Source organism: Danaus plexippus (genome assembly GCF_018135715.1).
Source record: "Danaus plexippus chromosome 13 unlocalized genomic scaffold, MEX_DaPlex mxdp_15, whole genome shotgun sequence".
In the NCBI taxonomy this organism is placed as follows: domain Eukaryota; kingdom Metazoa; phylum Arthropoda; class Insecta; order Lepidoptera; family Nymphalidae; genus Danaus; species Danaus plexippus.
This window is the reverse complement of record NW_026869849.1, coordinates 2,390,650-2,415,405: the sequence shown is the minus strand read 5'-3', so window position 1 is coordinate 2,415,405 and position 24,756 is coordinate 2,390,650. Positions and strand designations below refer to the sequence as shown.

The window sequence follows — 24,756 nt, the reverse complement described above, 5'->3', positions numbered from 1 at the left end:
GAAGTACATGTATAAAATTATAAGTTTTCCAAAGTTTTTTCATTATAATAAAATATAGTTTTTTATTATAAACGTATGAAAAAAATATATATTTAAATATATTTGTGTTAAAAAAAAAATGTCCAATCTTCGTGTGCTGTGCGTCGCTTCACACTATCAAGTAAATATATTTTAATTATATAATTATTTATATATTTAATGTGTGAATGGACGAATGAATGGGACGTGGAGCACAAGAAGTTGAACGAATGATTGTTTAGTGAACAATTTTTTTGTAAGGCTGGTTACACACTCATGTTAAAAAAATATATTAAATATTTATGGAAAATTTTATTGGATTGGTGTGTTATCGGCCTTATATATGTTTTAAATAAATATAACAGTTTGACTCGTTGTTGCTAGCCCCTGAGCTGATGATGAAGGAGCCTTACAGTCATGCCGTGGATTGGTGGTCGCTTGGAGTACTCGCGTGTTATATGTTAACCGGAGAGGTACGTTATTTGAATATGTATCTTATTAGTTATAAATATAATATTAAGTTTCATTATTCTTCAGTACGACTAAATAATTAGTGCCGCCATTTTGTGCCATCCCTTTGCCGCCATTTTGTGCCACCATTTTGCCGCCATTTTGGAGCGCATAGTTCCAAGTCTTTCTAAAAAAAGAGCTGAGGTTTGATTGAAATCTCTAATCTCAGGAACTATTTGTTGAAATAGTAAAAATGTTTTTGTATTTCACATTGTGGAAGGCTTTAGACAGTTTAAAATCACTATAAAACCTATAAGATCTGAATAATCGTCGAAATAAGAAAGTAACATTCGCAATGAGTGCCGATAAACTATTGAAGTTATTTAAAAATTATTTAAGACAAGTATCTAGTTGTATAATAGTTTTTTGAAATCACGATACGGCATAGTTATAGAAAATGCGAGAGAAAACGGGGGCACAGCTAGTGATATAAATGTTCCTCAAGCCTTACTATTAATATTACGCTTAATGGTTGGGTCCAAGTATACAGTAATCTTACAAAAAAATTAACATCTCACAGTTGAAATTTTTCGGTCATGACTGATGACTTATAAGTGTAAAACTCGTACTACAGATACATGTACCTATATAAGTAAAGAGTTAATTAGCTACAATAATATCGTCACCACTGAACCCTCAACAGCAAATTAAACTTCACACGGAACCCTGATTCTCTAATAGTATGAGCCCAAGCGGGTTAAGAAGTGATTCGTTCCTTATATTGTTTTTAAATTTCCTTCAGAATGCCCAGGCTAGCGATATTCCTGGATATAATTGTGAAATTATTATTTAGGAGGTCTAGGCCATCAACGGGACCTCCCTGCGTAAAAATTGGACGCGCCTTTGTATACCAAGATCACCTATTATTTAAATACACAAAAATCTTATTATAAGTTTTTGTCACGTCCAAATCGTCGGACATGTTGATAGGACACTTTTTAGAGTTTAGTCGACATACCCTTTGAATTTCTGACACGCTCGAATAACTTTTTTTTTTCTCGACCGCTTGTTACCTTCAGCTCCCTTGAATTCATTTTCAGATTAATATCGAATATTTTCCTAAATTATAAAGCGCATACACACTGTATTTCGTTTTTGTTTTTTGAAAACAATTACACGCTCTCTCCCCACTAAAATGGAAATCTTGAAATAAACCTTTTTTTTATTTTTTTATTTTTAGAACATAATCTTTAAAATCCTATAGGTAACTAGTAACTGCAGTTTCAAATCCTCGCTTCGCCTACTATAATATTTTATTTTTGAAAATGAGATTGAAATGTCATCTGAGGTCTTCATGTCTATAAAGTAACGACTTCAGTGCCTATGTGTAATTATCATTATTGAAACTAAAAATGTCTATAGATATTTATAATATGACTTACTTAAAATTAAATATGGACGAAAATCTCTTGAAACATAAGGTTGTATATGACTTGGATTAAAAAGGCAATAGAGACGTAATCATTTCTGAATACTATACATATTTTTTCATCTGTGGAGTTAAGTAAATAAATAATTTTTTTGTATTTTTGCTAATATTTCTGCAGCGAGTTTTCTGACTGCAGTTTTTGTCACCTATCGTTCCAGTACATTTAAATCTTAATATGATTGCGTTGTGTAATATCTGCTAAATTCAGAGCCATCTTTTTAGTATCTTTGAATTTATTTAGTTTTCCCTTACAAACTTAGGTTGTAAAAGTTATTCTATATATATATATCTTACATATTTAAATTTTAAGAAACTAAATACGGACCATCCAGGCGTATTGAGTATTTGTAAAGCTGTGCTAATCTAAAGTTATTAATTATAAAAAATTTCTATTTCTGTAATACATAGTTTGTTTTTTATAATTATATAAATATATATATAGGTGATATGATATGATAAAATTCTTTTGGCGGCGACCTTAGTAGTTAATATGCACAAGAATTACTTTATTTTTGTATGATTGTCTAGTAATTAATAATTTTCACATTTGAGATGGAAGGTTTGTTGATAAGTAAAAATCATATTATTATAAAAAGTATTTATTATTACTTACAGTACCTTGAATTCGATAATTTACTTTGAAAATAATTACAACGCAGGTAATTTTTCGGTTCTACTATTTAAATAAGTCTCTAGAACTAGTGAATAGTCGGATATTTCCCCGGGAGATGGGGGGATGCATCACAAACTTAGTACCAGGAGCGGATGGCGCGTGTCGAGAAGGTTTGTCGACACACGCCTTCCGCCTAACTAAACTACTATTAGTTATCTAGGATTTTGCTTGTTTCTCCTTCTCTCCGCTTTCTTCTGAGGATTCTGCGCTGTCATTCTTACCCGAACTTTCGTTGCTTTCGTCGGAGTCCTTAGCTGGAGCATCGCCGAGAGCCTTTTCGTCAGATTTGACATCAGGTTTGACATCTATAGCCGATCCAGCTGCTACAACCTGTTCAGGGATTTTTGGAACTTCCACTGATTTCCCATCCTTGCTGACGTCACCGGATTCAACTGCCTGGATCGATTTTTGTTCTTTTTCTTCAGCGGGTTTAATATCTTCAGATTTTAAAGGTTCAACCGGCTTGTCTTCAACCTTGACAACATCGGCTACTGATTTAACTTCTTCCTTTGGTGCTTCTACTGGTTTTGCTTCTTCAGCGTCACGAACTACGCGAAGTTCATCAACTGCGGCTGCTTTTGCCGCAGGAACAGCCTCAGCTGGAGCTGCAGATTCAGCTTCTTTATTGTCGGCTTTCACTTCAACGGGTTTTTCTTCTTCAGCATTGCTGCTTTTTGCGGCAATTTCTTCAACAGCTGGTTTGCTTTCTTCGGGAATCGCGCTTTTAGGGGATACGACAGGCTGAGATTCAGAAATAGGGTTAATAGCTGTTGGGTCCATAACATCATCAGCTACAGCTGCATCATTTTTAATTGCGCTTACGACATCAATACTGGGTTCAGCAATATCGGATTTGGCGGAAGGTTCAGGAACCACCTCTTCTACTTTGGCTTCTGCAACTTCTGGCTTCACTTCTTCTGCAGGAGCTGATTTAACTTCTGGTTGGATTGGTTCTTCTGGTTTAGCATCTACTGCTGGCAAATCTTCTGGTTTTGATTCTACCACGGGGTTTTCGATAGCTACTGCTTTTACCTCAGGAACATCTGGTTTTTTATCGTCTGAAACAATGTCAGCTTGAGGCTCAGAAATGACCTTTGGCACTTCCTCTACTGGTGCACTTTTAACTTCTGGTTCAGCTGGTTTTTCAGCGGCTTTAACTTCTGGGACAGACTCCGGCTTGTTTTCTTCAACTGCAGGCTGTGCTTCTACTGCAGGCTTTACGTCTTCAGCCTTGACCTCAGGTACTGCGGGGGATGCAACAGGTGCCTCTTGTTCCGCAACAGGCATGGCCAAGCTCACAGCCGCAAAGGCCAAACAAAGTAATAAGACCTTCATCCTGAAAATATAAAATGCGTGATTAGCGGTTTCTACGATGTAATAATAGCCGGATCGAGATACTGTTTATGTGTTGACTGCACGTCTGCAAGTCGTGAGTGCGGTAAGGCCAATGTTACGCGTCGCCGCCCGGCTCCAACATTCACAGCAATTTTCTTATTAAGACTGAATCATCTAAGGGCCCGTTACGCTGGGGACGGCTGGCCATCCACTGGTTATATTGAATTGAAGTTGAGTTGATGTATAAGTAGGATGTAAACTATTTGTGAAAGTGGGCTATGGAATATTTTAGAAATTCACATTTAAATTTTATTGACCATTTCGTATGATACTGTATCAAAGTAAATCATTACTCGATTATATTTTTGTTGCGAAGTTGTGTAAAAAAAGTAGTGTAAAAATTATAAATTATTTTCATTTCTCGTTCATAATTATAGAAGTTTTTATAACTAAGGCGTCTATTTATAAACTGTCTGGGCGAGGAAAGTCATTAACTCGTATATACCATGTCCTAACGGAATGCGGTCCGGCGCCTTCTATAAATAGATTATAGCACCCATAAGCCTATAATAGTAATCTCGTCCTGTGAGAAGGATTCTCGCATAAAGGAAATTATTAAATTACGTTTATAAATCGCAAGTTATTATCGGACGGAATTCTGAGAAGTTTATAAGAAGTGTCCATGATGGACGTTTCCTAGTGCGTGCGGTGGGCAGGATGCGAAATGCGCGTCAGTAATATGGATGATCCGACGAGACGAACACACATCATCAGAATTTTAATGGACTCATTGAATAGAATCACCAACTAGAATGCAGAGATGCTATCGTGCGAATGATTTACCGCGCACACCACCAGCCTTAATAAGTGCTGTTATCTATGTTGTTTGGATATCATTCGTGATGAAATTCCATTTCATCGAAATATATGAACGAAATTAGAAGGATCCAATTAAATAATCACGCGTCATTTGAATATTTTTATTTATTAAATACTTTGATGTAGATTTTTGTATTGTATAATATTACAGCGCAGTCGCAATCAATATATGAAATAAGAACCGGTTGGTCTTCGAGACTGCAGTCATTGTCCCTGCCTTGATTATGTTACATGCTTATATTACTTCAGAAACCGCCTGCCATAGCTCTAAATAAACGTTATTAATGACACCATTACAACCGGACGAACGTTAGTAATTTTTTAACGGTATTTAAATTATTGCAAACACTCCTCTTAGCTTGAACTTTAACGCGAAATATCACAAGTTGAACGACTAACGCATATGTAATATAAAGATCGTGCTATCAGCGAGCGTTGTAATTGATGAAGATCATGATTTATTTCTTGGTTATTTTCTGGAAGGATATCCCAGCAGTCTTCCCCCACGTACTCGCAATCTTCCAATTGAATCTCCAGCGCATGCCGGCTATTGCGCCAATCAAAAAATATAATACCGTTATCATAATTTCTAAGTAGATATAGATTGTCTTTGATGTGAACACAGGGAAAGTTTTTAGCTCCGAATCTGTGATGTTAACAAATTAAAGTTATTGCGATTCTTTATTTATCGAATATTATTTTGAAATAATAGTTTTCAGCCTTACGTTTCTACTTTCGTAATGTAATGCCAACGGGCGCGTTACAATTCAAATTAACTAAACTTTCTACTTAAACTAGGTGCAACCTGGTTTTGTGGGCCTTGTAAATTGTCTCGAACTTTAGTTACGACATTATGTTATGAATAAAGTTTAAGAAACTGACTTTTGTTAGTTATGAAACGTGAACTTGAATCACGTGTGACCTCATAAAATTATAATGTATATATAAATTTAAGATGTCATCAGTATTTGTAATAATCACCAATTATTATTTTTTTTTGTTGGGAAACTAATAAAAAAAGTAACAGATAAATTAGATGGATAAATATTATTTTTTTAACGATTTTATCATTCTTATCACGTTTCACAGTTTTTTGTTTGATGATCCAATTAAAAATAATGCTACGCAAATTGCAACCAACAGAACACTTAGAGCATTTGAATGCTCAAATATTAATTGAGAGTTTATCAACAAAATCCATGAATATTAATTAAATGATCTGAAAACCTGAGGAATTATTTACGTTCTTTTAAACCGTTGCTTTACTTTTAAAGCTTCAAACGAGACTGTATTATAGTGTATACGTTGTGTCTCGATAAAATATACCCAAACAGGTTCTATTGACTTGGAGAATATCCACAGCATTCTTCGGAACCTCGGGTTTAAATCAGTTGCATCGTTAGTGGTTTAATACTTTATGTACTACAAATTGTTATTAACATTCACTCGCAGGATTCAAATTCTTAACATGTGAAGCACGACCGTCGGGATCTGACCCAGACGGTTTTTTTTTTTTTGTTCCCCTTTACACAAAAGATACTCGCCGGTCCAATTCATTCTGCCAGCGCTACTTTCTACGAAAATGTCAATCGATATCTAACCTGCGTAGTGGATTTCTTTTAGTATACCAGGTGACTTCGGCTGAATAATGTAATGCAGAGATTACGACGGATGTTTAGGGCTGGTTTTAATTCTTTTTCTAACGAGCCCATCTTATGGCAGCTGGTTTTTAATGAATAATTAGTATGTCCATAAAAGGCAGGCTTAATTTCTGTATTCCCGGTAATGTATTGAGTGCAGAGCACGAGGTGCGTTGTCACATTTTGAAACCCGTTATTCTAGTGATTGTGCAACGTTCGACCCACGGTTCATTGTCGACGCATTGGCTCGATCGATCCTATTATCTTGTTGGAATAAATGAGACCTTCAATGGAACTGCAGGCCGTCATTCCATGAAAAATCATCACATTGTATCGAGTTATGTGGAAACTAAAGATAGACGATTTTGAATCCAATTTTCGACGTCATTTGAGTCAGTACTGATTTCATATTAAAAAAAATGTATACATTCACATAGGCTGTAACTACGGAACAGACTGATGTGATGAAATTGATACGCCCAAATGAAATGCTAATAACAGCACTCGATTTTGTTCCAAGCTTACACAATGACTACACTGACATTTGTTGTAACTTGGCAAATATCACGACAAGCTGTAAAGATTCAGTTCAACAACATAAAAAAAAAAACTCCAGCATGTAAAAAAATATATAATAGAACAGTTTTAGACTGTGTAAACCAGGGTGCGCCCTAATCGCATTGAAATGTACTCGATTAACTTGAAGCTATTCACTTGTTCGGGTTGAATTATCTCGGCGAAGGGCGCGCCGTGCCTACAATATATTCGCATTGCGTTTCGTAAAGTCATTGTATTTCCTCATTATAAATTTTATATGCTTATTATATGTCATTGTTTTGATGCGGCGTTTGATTACTTTTTTGCTGCAAAAAAGTAATGGTTTGCCGCCAAGGATTGTAATTTTATTATTAAGAAGCTACAGTGATAGCGCCGGTTGTATTTTTTTGTCGATTATTGTCTTTGGTATTTATGTTTTAGTACGATGTTGCTTTGACAGGGGCTTTGTTTTAAATGCATGACCTTGTGTATCCGAAAATATTTCCATACATTTGGGAACAATAGAGTCAAACTTAACAAAATAACCGAGATCTATGAAATCATTGTTGATTAATTGATGCGGAAAGTCTCCTTGAAACAGTTCTTTCATCTCAACGTCCGTTGAAATTCACGGTCGTGTTTAAGAATTATGTTTTAATATTAGATATTTATACCTATTTTAGTATATATATGGGTTTTGTATTAAATGTGTAATGATATAATCAAAGATTTGAAAGAACTTAAAATTACTGCAAAACATTGCAATTCCAATAAATCGAATTATTTTCCATTGTATATATATTTATTGACTCTTAAATTTCCGAACGTAATTTACCATTCTAAATCACAATGAACTCAATTACGATGACAACGTCAATATCCGATCTGCTGTGACATGTCGGAAACGTACTGCGCAAATTAAAAATTAACATAGAGCAGATCATGATGTCATATATTGTTTATTCATCTAAATATACATATGTTTTACGTAAAGTAAACTATTTTATAATGTATAAAGTATCTCTTTTATTAAATCCATTCGATTCTATACCAAAGGCCTATATAATTTGAATTATAACTTTAATATCTATACGAGACCTTGCCAAGCTTTTATACATTTCAAAATGACGTCTTAAATGAACGTTCCTTTAGTATTCTTAGTACGCGTTTAGATCGTGTTGCTAAACACTGGCAGTTTGTTAATAATAAATCGTTTGATATTTTTCAATTGCATGTTTTCGTATAAAAAAACCTTTCGAAGTAGAAGTTATCACTGCCAAGTACGCGATACAAGCTCGTACTAACTGCTGTAATATTTTTATCTTAGTTTTGGTTCGAGCACACAAGTGCAGTGTAACAAATTCGATAGTTAATTATTTTTTTTAATCAATTACCTCTATATATAAATTATTTGAACTAATGATTTGTTTTTAAGTTTTTTTTTTATTTTAATTCTAACGGTCATTTAGATTTTATTTCGTGAAGACAGAGGCAATCGTGCTAATATAACAAACAATAAAAAGTGCATTAAATCTTCGTTTAGAAAATATTTAAGTATGAAATATCGTTAAATATAATATAATTAAATAACTAATAACAGCACATTTACCATTTTAGGGTTAAGGTCCTGAGATTTCGATAGATCGTATTTGATTACGGTCGGCCGTGGCTGATGATTCCGAGATTAATTTTTTATTAATTTTGTTAATATGAAATAATGTATTCCAATCTTAATACATAATTAGGAATATATATGATTTTTGTTATAATAACAAAAAAAAAAATATTCTAGAAAACTATAGAATTGTCTAAATATAAACCTTATGAAACCTATCCTTGAGAGGGAAGTCGTACAAGTGTTTTGTTAGATTTCCTAGCGTAGGCGTCCTCGTGACTTACCCATCATAGATTATTACAGATAGTAATTTAATTAATATGTATTTTTTTATTTTACCATACTCTTAGAGATGCTTTATTTTTTTTAATGCATAGCGCCCCTACGGCCCATAACATTCTACTTTAAATTGAGAAAATACCATCAATAAATAAGTTTGCTTTCTTACATCAGTATGTGTTGTTAAATTTTTCATGTTTCAATTTTATTTATATAAAATTTATAAAGCGGAATAATTGGTAAAATAATAGTATTTTATTTTAAAAGGCTAACATAAATGTAATAAACGTAACTAAAGTCTGAATTGTAACGAAAAATCAGGCTTTTTTTCTCCGGCATTTTTTTTTTAAATTCTAATATGCAAAACTCTATAACGAAAAGTTAAGCAAAATTAAATTTCGAAGGGCAACAGACTCACCTGTTTTTTATGGATTCCGTATCTAAGGGATGAGCGGCTCGGTTGACACTGACACAAATTTAAAAAAGAAAACCTTCAAAGTTTTTCTCCCAATGTGCGTTCGCTGGGACGGTCGGCAATGTATTGATAGTGGTGGGAACGATCCCTACTTTATATACCTGGCTGCCGGCTGCAAGACGACTATATATCTTGTATCAGAAAACGGCGCATCCTCTAGCTACCGCCATTGTGCATACCCAATAATATTTCCTAAGTTGTAATCTTTATTGAATGATTGTATGCTACCAACATTTCTTTGTATATTAACGCGTTATGGTAACTTTAATATATTTACGACATATAATGTATAAAAGCAAAATTACGTTGAAATCATAATCTTGATGTTTTTAAAATTAGATTCGTTTTATCATCAAACAATATGTATTTAGATTTGAGAGACAAATGTGAATACGTGACATATAAGATTTGTTATAAGATTCTAAACTAAGTTATTACTGACTTATAAACAACATCAATTCACAATTTTTTAATGAAATACGTTCCGTATAACTTTGAATGAGATTATTGTGTAATATCGGATATTAAAATACACTCGTATAATGTAAATTTGTAATGCATAGCTTTATGCAGATGCACATTTAATCCCATATATTTCCAATATATATTTCGAAGCAGATTTCAAGGGCTTATCTATTATTCGTATTATCTTCGTTGCCTCATTACTGACCATAAAGTCTCGCTAATCACAATACATTCTAGATAAGGGACGAGCTTAACCTTGGTCTTCAGTGATGTGAAAGTCACTTAAAATATTCAAAAATGTTCATAATTCACTATCGTAAAATTCCATTAGGGCTGTATCACCTCGTTTTGTTTCGAAACATCGTTAGATTACACAAGGTTTGATTTTTTAGAATATTTTAGTTTCGTATTATATTGAATATTATATTAGGCTCGTTTTTATACATTTTTAATTTAGTTTTAGATTTATTTACCTTTTGAATATATGACAAGTTAATGCTACTTCTTTATTTTTATATCTTGGTTAGTATGTTGGTGAATTTGCCCAAGTTTAAATTATTTTCGATATCACAAATACCCTATACCGTATCAGTTATTCTTGACTAACTTTAACAATCTATTGACTGAGATTAAAGAGATTAATTAACTCTTGACAATCGTCATATTATTGCTTCTAACTGTGAATGAGTTTCTATAGAAGAGTTCGAATATTCTGAGACTTATAACATTTTTATTTTCTTCAAAATCTTCTTCTATTTTGTGCGCGAAGGTGATAACGAATAATTTCATTATTTTGATTATCATTTTGATTGAAGGAAACCTCTAAATTATCAACTCCAATCATAACTACGAGTTTGTGTTTATGGCAACATTGGCCTTGACTTACAAAGGTCAGATGACAGTTGACTTAATATTTACAAAAATTTGGGACACTTGATACGTAAGATAGTCTATTTTTCTATTGTATCGACACTGATTCATACCAGTCGTTGAACTCTGTTAGATTGTAAATCAATTTTGTTATCGATTCAGAAATATTACGAGATTCGATTAATCGTTTTCAACATTATTATACACTATGACGTCTTATAACACTTGACACATAGTTATAATATATAAAAAGTCCTGAATGAATCTTTGTCATGAAATATAATATAAAATTAAAAAATTTAAAACTATTTATTTGAAGAGCTGTTATTATTTTGTACAGCAATTTTATAAACAATGTTTTCGTAAACGTGCGACGGAAATGCTTGAAAAGAAAAATGGCGATCATCGCGTCATCGACGGCGTGAAATCAAATTTTATTATTTAATTAACGTAAAATACGCAAAGAAAGTATGAAAATGCAAAAAAAGTTTATTGTTTGCAATGCAAACGATGATTCTATAATTATTAAATTGCGTAATGGTTATTTGAAGTTTCTTAAAAATTATCGGTTTTAACAAGCGTTAAAAGTAATATCACCTTTTATTTATTGTGTTTTGTATACGAATATTATGAAGAGCACGACGTTCGTAAAGAATCTTGTTTCTTTCGCATCCGAAGCAGTGATTCCATTCTAGGAGGAAAAAAACAAGTACTACAGTAATCAGATTATAAGGACTCGTGTAATGTTGTTAGCTAATGTTACCATCTCGTAGAGGTCAGATCTTTTGCTTGTTCAAGGATTCGGCGATTTTAATCTGTATATTTTTTGAGTATATAGGATACTGGGATGTAATATACGGAAAGTCATAAGATATAATTTAACGTAACTTATATATATATTTCAACGAGTTTCTAAGTTTTTGTCGCATGAATAGACTAAAAAGGTCAATATCTTTTATTTTAAATATCTATATCTCGTGACTTTTATCTGTATACTAAAAATAAAAATCAATATATTAAGCTAATAAAAGAAACGTTAATAGTTATGATAACGGAAACCTCTATTATTTTGTTTTACCAATTTATGGATATACAGCCTTTCTTAACAAATAATTAATACAACTAAAAGAGTAAAAACAAAACCGTGTACAGAATTGTTATTATAATTCTAGTTCTTATCAATAGATTTTTTACAATTTGTATCAAATTATTTTCAAAATAATAAGACTTAAATAATTTCGCTAATTCGTGAGCACTGGTCTTTATTCACATTTATAACATGCAAAATAGTGGTATACAAATTAAATGAAGACTATTACAGATTCTCTACAACACGATATATATTGACATATAGAATAAGCCATGAAACCAACGCTTCGTATAAAAAAAAAAAAGAAATTGTCTTTCTAAAGCTTGTTCATAACCAGTTGTTTGGTCTTGTCTATGGTTGTCTTGCTAATTGAGGATGGACATACGAATTATTGAATTGTTCTCAGCCATTCGTATAATCAATTGGATACGTTTATCAAATTAAAATGTCAGAACTTATTTTGCTATATATATTTATATATATAAATAAAGCATACCAAATCTGAATATTTTGTATAATAATGAATAAAAAGAATATGCTAAACATTTGTTTTTGGTTTCGGGTTTCCTCAAAGGACGTTTTACTTGTACTTATTATTATTGTTAAATCATTTCTATAGCAATGATATAGAATATCAATTAATAATTTTAAATTTATCTTATGTTTTTGTATGTATTGTAATTAATGTTTATATGTATAGTAAATTATGAAAGACTATTTCCATATTATAGAAGTATATAAATTCTAGTGTATAATTATAATAAATTTATAGATATCTTAGTCGACCGTTACATATGTTATAAATAATTTTTAAACGACATTTATAAAGAAGAAGAAGAAGGTGAGAATTTCTATATATACGTTTAGAAACTTCGTGCACTTAAAGTTTTAACTTCATTCGAAGACAAAAATCTTACGTCAGTCTGCCATTTTACGACTGTAATTGAAGTTTTTTAAACAACCTAAACATACCCAAAATAAAGATTCAAGGTAGAAACTAAAGCAAAGCTATAAGCATATGTTTTTATAAATAAAATTTATGTTTTATTTATAAAAATCGGAAAGCACTTGCAGTGGATCATAAAATATTTATGAGATAACATTTAACACGCAAATAAAAACATTTTTGTTATTTAATATTCAGTGCACTGTTCGTTACAAACTCGAAAAAAAAGAAACGAAATTTTAAATAAAAAAGAACTTACGTTCTGTAATGTAAAGGTGAAATTTAAAAAAAAAAAAACATTCCAAGAATAAATATTTCAATAAACGTAATAGAAATTTCGTTATTTTTAAATTTAATTTCGTTAATAAAATTAAATAATAAAATATATTAAATTAGTATACATATTTGCATTCCTTTAGACTGAACAGACTGCATAACTCGTTGTACAAGTATCAACTGCCGTTCCAATGAATCAATGGAATAACCTCAATTAATATTGTCTATGCATTTTTTTATATTTTTTTTAATTTAACCGAACTTGGTTACTCGGACTGGAGTTATCATGAACCTGTTCGGATAATACATTATCAAGTTACATATAATAGTTGCATTCCTAAGAATATATTAATTTACATTTTATTTATAAACATAGTACATCAAGTTTTATATACGTTATTATAATTAAAAGTTAGTTCACATCTTATATATGTTGGTTTTATTACTTTTTAATAAAACTATGTAAGATTTTCGGGTAAATTTTTGGACGTACAAATAAAAAAGTTTCAATATCAGTTTAAGAATTTGGCCCGCTTGAAATATAACATTGTTTGCGACTTAGCGTGCGTGTATAGGAGGAGTCAATTTATTTTTTATTGTGGAGGCTTTTATAGCGCTCCAAAGTTTAGCGGCTTCTTGATTACTTGTGATAATTTGTTTAAAACGAACGGCGCGGCGTAGTTTTCTATTACATATTTTTTATTCATATAAACATTAAAAAAAAAATAAACTGTCATAATTATAACAACCTTTGTCGCTATAAAAAATCCTAGAATGTTCTAGAAGATTTTGATAATTGGTTGATAATAATTCATAGTATATCATGAATAAAATATATATAAACTTCAATATGAGTACAGATTTCCAGGCGTCGATTTCAATGAGAAATCGAGTCATCTTCGATCGAATCATCTCAAAAATCAAAAATCAAAATGGACGTATTTGAAGACGTCAACAGCATGTGTACATTTAATATATGACAATAATACTGTTTATTTTTAAGTTCACTTAAATATTTTCTGTTTCGTTCTAATGGAAACCTTAACCTTAGAATGCTAATTGGATGACAAGTCGATTGAACCTATTACACACACGAGTTACGACTTGGTTTTATGATAATAAAACCGTTATGTTTGTTGAAAAAATTGATATAGATTAATAAAATTCAGTATAAAGATGTAAATAATAAAAATAAATTGTTTGGGACCATAGACAAACTATGGAATACACTATGGTGTACTATTGTTTAGTAAACCATAGACAAGATTATTGTGCAGAGGTACTATAAAAAGATTTTTCAAAATATGTGTTATAACAATTTAAATTATTATTTATAGGTATGAGTTATTTTTCAAATAATTACAAGTATGTATTTGAAATTATTAAAACGTGTTCGTTCGAGTAAATATATTATAATTTTGTTACTATTTGAAAGGTCACAATAACAAAAAGCAAACGTACTATTAAAGTTATATATATTAAACGAAATCGTTATACTAAAGTTCTAAGCGAAATAACAATATGTGATTAGTTAAACAAAAGCAGTGAAGCTAAGTCTTTATTTCCATATTCAGAAATTAAACATTAATTATAGAATTATTTAAAAATAACTTTTTTTTAATAAATCTAATTAGAAAATTTGAATCACTAAAACCTATTGTGTTCAGAAACGCGATATTCCAATGTACATAAAATTATTCCTTACTCAAAGTAAATTAATATTCAGTTATACATAAATAGTAAAAATTATTTCTACTTTTTCATTTTACGGATTCATTGCCGTCACGTTTCTTTTATGGTTATATTTTATTTTTTAGAATGACATTTAATCAAACATAAAACATCTTAACGCTGGCTCTATGATATAAATATTAAGACGATTCATATAAAGGAACGTGTTTTATAAAGCAGTTAGTGTTTTAAATTCATTTCAATATTGGAAGTCTTTCCGGTTCAACCGTTACCCGCACCGTTAAATGAGTTATTACCTAATAGTATTCTGATATTATATTTCACAGTTAAATATGTATCTTTTCTAGTAGCATAATAATAAAATAATATATTAAAGAACAAAAGAGATTCAAATGCAATATAAATTATAATTACAAAACTTACCTATATCTGTTTGTAGAATTGCATTTTTATGTCACTGTCAAATATGTCACGCTAACAGTGACTCATAATAGACATGTCGTCATTAAATCCTTTTTTTATAGCTTAAAAAATGACATGTTATAAAAAAGTACCGCGAAAAATTAAAGATGGTAATGAAGTCGAGTAATTTTTATTTACTATCCATCCCTCGATCGATATACAACACAGTCAAGCTATCTAACATATTTTATGTTTTGATCAGTATAAAATAAAACTTCATTTAAAGTATTATTTACTCTTTGCAACATCCACATAAAATGAAAATGCGAGACAGTTATTTAGCTTATATTTAATTATCTCATAACTTTATTAATTTCTTAAAATTTTACAATAAAATATTTTTTTGTAGTGTCAAAGTATATATACTTTTCATATACAGCTGAAGCCGAATCATTCCCTACGTCGACGGATGAAATGCGAATCCATTAAAACTGAATTTATTTTAAGAATTTTCCAGTCGTGAATTTCTTAGAAGTTCAATCTTAATGGTTTTTGAATCGAGTAATTTGCATGTACACTGGGTTGTTAAAAACCGTTTATGGTCAAAAATAATTAACTATCTGCACGGATATGGTGACTCGAATAATCTTAAAGAATATCTATTGTTATTGTTAGAGTCTTGTGAAAATCAGTTCGGTAGTTTCAATATATAATAGTAACAAACACATAGGAATTCTAAAGATCTCTACTTATCAAACTGGTATGAAACTGTATGAAGTTACACTATTTATTGATTAAATACAAGTAAATAAGTACTTTTTTGTACTAACCTAACGGAAAATAAATCGAAAACAAAAATTGCTATAGTATTTTAGACCTTAATCAAATTAATTTATTTAGATGTTACCTATTGACATTTTCTGTAATATTTATATTAATTGTTACGTATTGAGTATGTATATATATATATATATATATATATATATATATATATATATATATATATATATATATATATATATATATATATATATATATATATATATATATTATCAATCATCAAGCGTGTAATCATTAAAACCAATCTTCAATTCTCACTTTCGTTTGCATCATTGCAATTAGCGATGTTTTGTTCACACTCGTTAGAAATATATGCGAATAAAATAATCTGAAGATACATCAAATTATGTCACGGCTGACCGTTCTGTCATTTCGCAGTATTGCCGTTTCCGTTCAAAAATTTGACAACGGATAGATTATAGACGTCATAAGGCCCTGTGATATATAAAAAATATAATTTTGAAACAAATAAAATTACTGACAATATTACTCAGTGTAATCTGTTGAGGATACAAAATAAGACAGATCTGTGGAAACAAACAAATGAATGTCTTCAATGAGCGTTTAATGCTAGACGTCTTGTCGTGACTCCGTTGTAAGTCTTTGAATAAATTACAAGGAAATGAGTCAAACATATCATAAACCGCAAGTAATGTAACCTTACTCTCTTCAAGTGTGACCTTTAGATTGATGCAATTTAATAATAATATAAAAATAATTTCATACATGCATATTTATTTTCAAGTCGTTTGACAGTTACGATCACGAATGACAAAAGCCCAACAGATACTACTATATTTTTGAAAAAAATAATTAATAATAATTCAATAAACTGGTTGATCCTATTCGACAAACTCCTTCCTATTTCCTCCACAAAGTACTCTAGAATATATTTAGTCCAACAAATAAAAATGTTGACATTGGCATAATATTCCACGATTGCAGTTCGAGTTAAGCCATAGCATTAAAAAAAAATGACGTTGATTGTACCATTAACCAAACGCCGAAAAATCGAGCAAGTCGCCCAAATTATTTTTATTATTAGTACAATTTAAATCCAATAAAACTAAAAAATAATTTAATATATAACGGTAACAAGATTTATATACGTAATTTTAAAATCCTTTCTGCATAAATGACATTAAATATAAAGTGTGTAATTTATCATTAAAGTTATAGCTAGTTGTTCTGTCATGTAGCAGTTACAGTAAGCTGTTTCCGCGTTGAAATGTGAAAACATGCATAGATGTCACCATAAAAACGCTGTAAGAACAGCAAAGTAATATAGCTTGTGGACAATATCGCGCGATGTTAAATACCGTGCGTTGTGGTTCGTTTGCGAATACTGTTTAGCAAAAGAGGAGAGGAGAATAGTAACATTGCCGGTTGTATTGAATTACACCATCGAGCAATCCGACATAATACATTTCGTCGCAAAATCTTTATCTTTAAATTGTTTTTTTTTATATATATATATATATATATTAAAATTTGATTTCTTAAAACGTAATACACTTGAATGTAAGATTTCTATTTACTATATTTTTGATTTATAAATTACTTTAAATATTTATTCTTATCTGATGTGTGATATTACGTGTTTCTCGCATTTATTGTTTTATGATGTTTAATGAGGAAGCGAATAAAATCAATTCAACGTCCTACATAAAAAACATATGAATACAGACTATATGATATAAATTTTAATATTTCAACATTGTTTAATTTATACTCTACAATTCTTCGAACACCAAGACAATGAGAATTATACAGATAATAAGTAAATTAATAAAAAATAAAAAAGTTATAATATCTTACGAATTGGCGTAAAAAGGATTTAAGCCATTTCATTTTACACTATTATGTTGGTATATCTAATTTCATATATGAATAGATATAATTTTTAGGTGAATACTATTTATGTATTATATAAAAAGAAATGTAAATAAGAAATAAACAATGAAGTTACTCAAAACTGGTACAATGTCAAGGCTATTGACCGCTGGGACTGAGTGGAGAGTGGATCTTGTTTCATTGCGTTCGGAAATAAATTACGAAGAAGCCACATTTTAGAATTTTGCTAAACAGTATTATATATAATATGTTAATGATAAGAATAATCGTATATCACACAAAAGTAAGCTTTAGTTGGTTATTTAAAAATTATATATAAAGAAAAAAAAATCTGAACTTATTTTTGAGGCATACGAAAAAAAAGACGTCCAAAATTGTGTAGGTATGTCAAAGAAAAAATTACCAATATAGACTTCTTTATTTAAAACAAATGTTCTTTAAAAAAAATAAAGCACAAAGCTTTTTTTTAGCGCAACAGATAAATTTTTAAACTATGTCGAGATAACGTAACATTTTTGTACAAATAAAGAAGTTATATTTTTTTTTTCATTTAATTATTCACCTAACAACATAAATAATTAATCGCAACCATATCTGATTTATTATTATTTAACACTTATTTATATAGCAAATTTTCTATATATGACATGCGAATCCAAAAAGAAACGTAATTCATTTAAATTTATCTAAATAAGTGCTGTTATGAATTCTAATTAAATAAGTTATATAAAAATAATATACATGTGTTTTTTTTTACACTTAATTGTATAAACCATTTGACTTCTTTCAATTTATTATAACTATTGTTAACAAAATTCTCTTTCATATGTTTTGTGATTATTTAAATGGCCGCCATCTTGTCTGCTATTACAAGTGCAAATGCAAAGGTCAGTTGAATGGACATAACTGTATTAAATATTCCAATTTCGGTGCTACGTTGATTTCTACCTAATATATAATTTAAAAGACATTAAATAGTTTATTTTGATATATAGAAGATATAAGCATTTAAAAACGATGCTGGTAATATTCATTTAACAGGAAAATTCGAGAAGATCTTAAGATTGTCGCTATTCAAAAAAATCGTATTCGGTTAGGTATATTTCTGTTAGATTTTTATTTCGATAAACCGATAATTACGCGTAGTTACATCCCTAACAAAGACCAAACGAAAATGCTTTTAACACAAGCAATTTGCTTCACAATGTTAAACCTAAGGCAAACAAAAAATTCCATAGCAGAAGTTGTCAGCGATAGCTTTATCTATTGTTTAGACACATAGACGAGATTTTAAAACGTTTGTTTGACAGCTTTTCTTTGAAAAAAATATTTGGTTTGAAACGAAAACGCTGTCCTGTTATGTTTCAGTGTTTTATTGAATTCTTTAAAGTATAAAGGATAACCTGTATTCTGGAGCTATAAATATAAATTTCTTACGATCATTCAGTTATTGACCTCTGACGGTGTCGCTTTTTATTTCGGAACAACTGTACTAAATCTGAAAAATACTTCATTATAAAAATCTACTAAAATTTCTGTACTATAAGTATTCTTCGATCATAATAACAGGTATTTAAAATAGGTATATTTTATATGAAAAACACAACTTTTTCATCAATATTATAAGGATGTCTACAACACGGGTTTTGCTTGAACTTAATATATTTTTACGAGACCTATCATTATATCTCAACAAAACTCTAGATAACTAAACGTATACTGGTAAATCTTAAGTGCAACCTTGTTTAAGTTATAATAAACAAAAACATAAAATTGTCTGTGTTTTCGCTAATAATTAAAATCCTTGTCCTTTTAATTTTCATATTTAATGCTTGTCTATTAAAACTAGGATATCATTTCCTAAGAATGCCAGTATAGTCCTATTGTAACTAATTTATTAAAACAAAATATATATATATATTCAGACATAAGTTGCAATAACTTTTACATTTGTCTGATACATTCAACATTGACATTAATGAAGGAACATTGACCCCTTGGTCATAAGTCACAACGAATTTTTCTATTCGATATATTTAAAGAAATTTTTCTATTCGCTTCATTATAAAATACACATTAGATTTGACGCAAATAACAGATAATTTACTATTCATTTAATATTCGAGAATTAATTTTAAGACAACGATTTTTCAACTTTATGGTCTCTTAAACGTATTTCATTCAATTATTTAATTCGTGACACTTGTTTTCGACTTGCTTTATATATTTTAATTAAAACCCTTTTAGAACGGACACTAAAATTTATGGTCCGGCAAAGGATAAAAATGCAAACGATCAAACAAAATCGATTTGAAGGATCAAGATTCTGTAGACACATAAAACTACTTAAAATCCATTCTCTTATATTCGATTTTACTTAAAATTTGTAACTTAACAAATTCTGATTACATTACATTCCCAAGCCGAAGGAAAATCCAAGCAAAAAAATGTGCTCCTTTTTTGCTGCCCGTATCTCATTATATTCAGACAGATTCACTATCAAATATTTCATATTAATATGCCAAAAGGAATCTTAATTCTTTAAATAATACACCCAAACAGCTAACTGGCCTATAATTAAAATTTCTCAAGTTACAACAATGTGTCATTATAATAAATAATTTCGTGTAACGTGTCATCGATCAACTCAAGGTCTCCAGATGGGATGTAATCTCGTATCAATAGGAGACGTATTGACATGACTCCATTATTCAATTGCGATATTTTTCGTCAATATTTTAAGGTTACAACCAATCATGACACGAGAATATTACTTTCGATGACTTAATTTTTGCTTAACTCGAATTTGACGAAATATAAATTCTTAAAAAAAAAATAATTTAAAAATAATCGATTTGATTCAATGATTAAAGCGATTATTCTTAAATATATGTATATTTTTTTTCAATATAAAAATTCGGGTGTCAAAGATCCTTAAGAGAACATCCTCACGTATATCTTTAAGACAAATTCAAGTTTATAATAAGTTTAACAATAACGTATTCTGACCAAAAAAGCGAACTAATTTTAAATACCTAATTCAACCCCAAAATTTTATATTATCATGCGATTGTTGTGTTAGAGCATTCTGAGTATTACTTTTGATCTGACTCACGATTGTAATTAGCTATCAAAAAACAATTTAATTGTCATTTTAGTAAAAAAAGCTGTCTTTTGTTGAACACAAGGAACACATTTAGCGTCATCCGTTAATAATTACTCTAATGGTTGACTGGAAATACCCTGTTATACTTGAGATAGGTTATTCAAAAACGGCTCTTAACTTAAATCTGACTAACTGCCGCCCGCTGCTTGACCCGTGTTTTTAATATTATCCTTATTTGAATCGATAATTAAAGGCTAGGTATTCTCCATTTAGTAAATTTTCATTGCAATCAAAACTACGTTAAATTTCTTAATAACACTTTATATACTTCGTCTGCTTCGAGTTTTTTTTTGTAGTTTGGAATTTAAAAAAAAAAAAAATCCATAGAGTTCAGCCAGAATTTTTTAATTTAACAATAGATAATTTCGTACGGAAATCCGACTATAGGTTATTACTGAAGTTGACAAGGACAAATACATAATACAGCAGATGGAACAATAACTATGAGAACTTAAATTATGTAAAAATCTATTTTAAACTTATCACAATACGTGTGTACTTAGATAATTCCATCTGAAACGTTTCAAATATTTTCGTTATATACTTTTTATAACATAAATGTGTAAGACTGGGATTTATTTAATCAATAAATAAAATAAAACCTCAACTACCACATTTATATTCAGCGCCGATATTGTTATCTTTTATTTAAAATTTTAATCAAAGAAATCTTAATTACAACAAAACCCACAACATTTTGTTTAAATATCTGATGACTGATATTACTTCATTAAGTACGTTTGCTGTAATTTTATTAAAGTATTCCATTAGCTGTTATTATATTTCTATCACACAACGGATTTTTATACGACATTACCGTCAGAGGCATATAAAAGCTTTTTTCTATTAAACTTGCCAGTACTATAACGAAAAAATAAAAAAAACAAACGTTCTGAATGAAATAGATGTATAGTTAGATGAATTTTTTTTTTATTTCGAGTGCAACTCATGCACAGAAATCATTTATTGTGCATTATATGTTAGGTGTGCTTTAACTTAAAACTAAACTTTTAAAAAACGAATCCTTATAAGAAATTTGAATAATAATATTTGTCTTAACTTTGAACCAGTTTAACTATAAAATAAAATAAATTAAATTGTTAATATTGTTTTAAAAAACAAACATATTAGAAAAACCATAAATTAATATTCATTTTTTTTTAACAATTAAAAACGAAGGCGATATAAAATTGTAAAAACAATCTGACCTCTAGGAAGTCACGGAGTATTTTGTATCAGAAATATAATTTTGCACATATTTTTTATCAGTTTCACCTTGGACAGGTGTCTAGATGAACTTGTGATGGGATAAAAAAAAATTAACAATGTCCAGGAAATTATGGCATAGGAAAAAAAAAAAACATTGCTCCTGTATTCTGATACAAAAAAACAAACACTTTTTTGTCGTTCGTTCGTCAGTATTGCTTTAATATTAAATTTTTCGCCCTCATGATATCCACGATCAAACAACTTATCAAAATAATCGAGTCAGCAACCTCTTAAGTGTCTTTATATTACTATTTATTTAAACAGCGGTTTCTTTGCTGTCTTTTTTTATATATATAATTCAAACCGTTATGTATGTATTTGAAAGTCTTTGATGTTTTGAACAAGATTAACTGGAACAAACAGTCGCAAGCTTAACACATCTTGTCTTTATGCATCAATCACTATATCCAACATACAACGCAATCGTTTTATCGGTTTATTTATAAAATATACAATTAATTTTTAAATGTCTATTAATTTGTTTCAAATACCGAATATATGACATATAAGAATATTGATATAAAATTATATTTAACTGTTTTTCTAATAATTATTATTTCATTGTCGAAGGTTTTATGAAAATATTAGTATTTATAGCACATTTGTTTTAAGTGTGACTTTCCAAATTAGTTGTAATTAGACTGTACTGTATCTTCTGCCGAACTAAATTCATAATCAAAATAATACCATCAGACACTTTGTTAATGTGTTAACTGTTATTAAATGTTGCCCTATAAGAATAATCTAAAGTGCATTTTACATTCCATTAATAACAATTGGTGAAGACAAAAAAGTAATTCCTAATTCGTATTCATAGATACAAAATCGTGACCATTTGTAGCCTTTATACGGGTTGAACACTTCGCAAAAGCCAACAAATTATGCATTCACACTTGCCAAATACAATTTATTCCAAGTTCTGCAAAAGACCGTAAACTAGACAACAAGGTTATTCTTAAACACTTAAGAATACCTACATTCATAGTTATTATAATTTGATGAGCTATGATTTGATGCGAACGTGATTAGACTGAATAATGAAAATCTTTTTCCTCTAATATAAAACTCCTGGTAAAAAAAAAAAATAACTGTCATTGACGAACGTACACATATTAAAATAAATCAGTTTATTATAAAAGCGGAAAATTTTAAGTTATTATAATTATAAAAACAAATTCTAATGATAGATTTATATAACGTTACTCTTTACTTACTCACACACTTAAGATGGATACCCTGTTAATAATCAAGATAAGTTCTAACGGTAGACTTATAATTTATCTGCTGCAGTCTGTAACGTATGCCGGACAGCAGGAAGGTTTTACATAAAACAATACAACATGCAGCATAAATTCTGCACCTTTTTAAACAAAAAGCACACGAAAGCCACCTAATTATGGTACGGTGTGATCGGGCATAAAGTCGCTTAAGTTAAACGTTTCCGTCTTAATATTCACTAGATACGGCGAACGTGATTTGTGTTTGGTTTTTTTTATGGGTATTTCGGTATGTAATACTAACTACCATCAACGCGTCAGCCGGTGCATTTATCTCGATGAACTTACTATAGTTAAAACGTGCTGTAAATTCCAAGTGTGCAATTAAGGGGCAGGATCATTATTTTTAGTCTGTGTTTTTTTTTTTTTTGTTCAGACGAGTTGCGGCCGTGGATGTATGCTTATGTGCGGATTCATTAAAGACTTTAAGTTCATTCATTCTAGTTCATTTTGTATGATACAATAACGACACTAATTTGAAAATAGAATTAGTTATGCATGTCATTTTTATTTTTTGACATTAACATAATAAAGTTGACAGCAAATGTGTTGCGGTCTTTGCTATAAATAGTTCTCAAGTGTAAGATACAATCGTATAATGCTTTTATCGTAAATAAGTAACAAAATATTTGCTTTATTGGGACATCATTAATTATTTGATCAAATCTATGCAAATTTTGTTATCGTTTCAAAATATGAAATGAAAAACAGCATCAAACGAATTCAACGAAATCATTAATGTTAAACTAAATAAATTATTTTATAGTTATTATTATAGAGTATTGCGTACATCTGGTAACGTGTGGTGTCATGTTTGTATTATGTATATCTTGCATCGGTCATTACCGAGTAGCGGTAACACAGGCGCCATCTTTATATCCCAACAGAACAGGCTTAACTGGTGTAATAATTACCCTCTTATAACATTCGTGTTTCCACGGACGTTTTTATTTGTGCTCCTTTATAATCTATTTTATATTTATAGGGAGAAATATCGTATTTTTTACGATATAATAAATTTTATTTTAATTCTGAGATTTGAATATTTTTAATACGTACTAAAAGCATTCGTTGGTGCTACGATAAGTAATAATACCTACATCATTGGTTTCCAATATATTAGAACATAAAAATTCTTACAATATTTTTTTTATTCTGTATCACACATTGCCAAATCTTTTGGTAATTAATTTTAAACCTATGGATACAACATTGAAAA

General features: G+C 29.7%; 2 protein-coding genes across 2 annotated transcripts in view; one reads left to right on the top strand and one right to left on the bottom strand.

The window, feature by feature from the left end:
• The window catches only part of LOC116770052 (serine/threonine-protein kinase S6KL), a 35,980-nt gene that overhangs the window by 10,035 nt on the left and 1,189 nt on the right, over positions 1-24,756 (top strand). The window contains exon 7 of the mRNA XM_061527862.1: positions 403-491. Within this exon, the coding sequence (XP_061383846.1) occupies positions 403-491 (89 nt within the window). The remainder of the gene's footprint in view (positions 1-402; positions 492-24,756) is intronic.
• LOC116770378 (probable serine/threonine-protein kinase kinX) lies at positions 2,541-9,491 on the bottom strand. The gene is made up of 2 exons (XM_032661830.2): positions 9,334-9,491; positions 2,541-3,966 (listed from the first exon to the last, which is right to left on the bottom strand). Exon 2 carries the CDS (start codon positions 3,963-3,965, stop codon positions 2,787-2,789), a length of 1,179 nt encoding a protein of 392 aa, XP_032517721.1. The 5' UTR covers position 3,966; positions 9,334-9,491; the 3' UTR covers positions 2,541-2,786.

Excerpts from the sequence above, each read along its gene's own strand:
- LOC116770378 (XM_032661830.2), bottom strand. The coding sequence starts at position 3,965 with ATGAAGGTCTTATTACTTTGTTTGGCCTTTGCGGCTGTGAGCTTGGCC.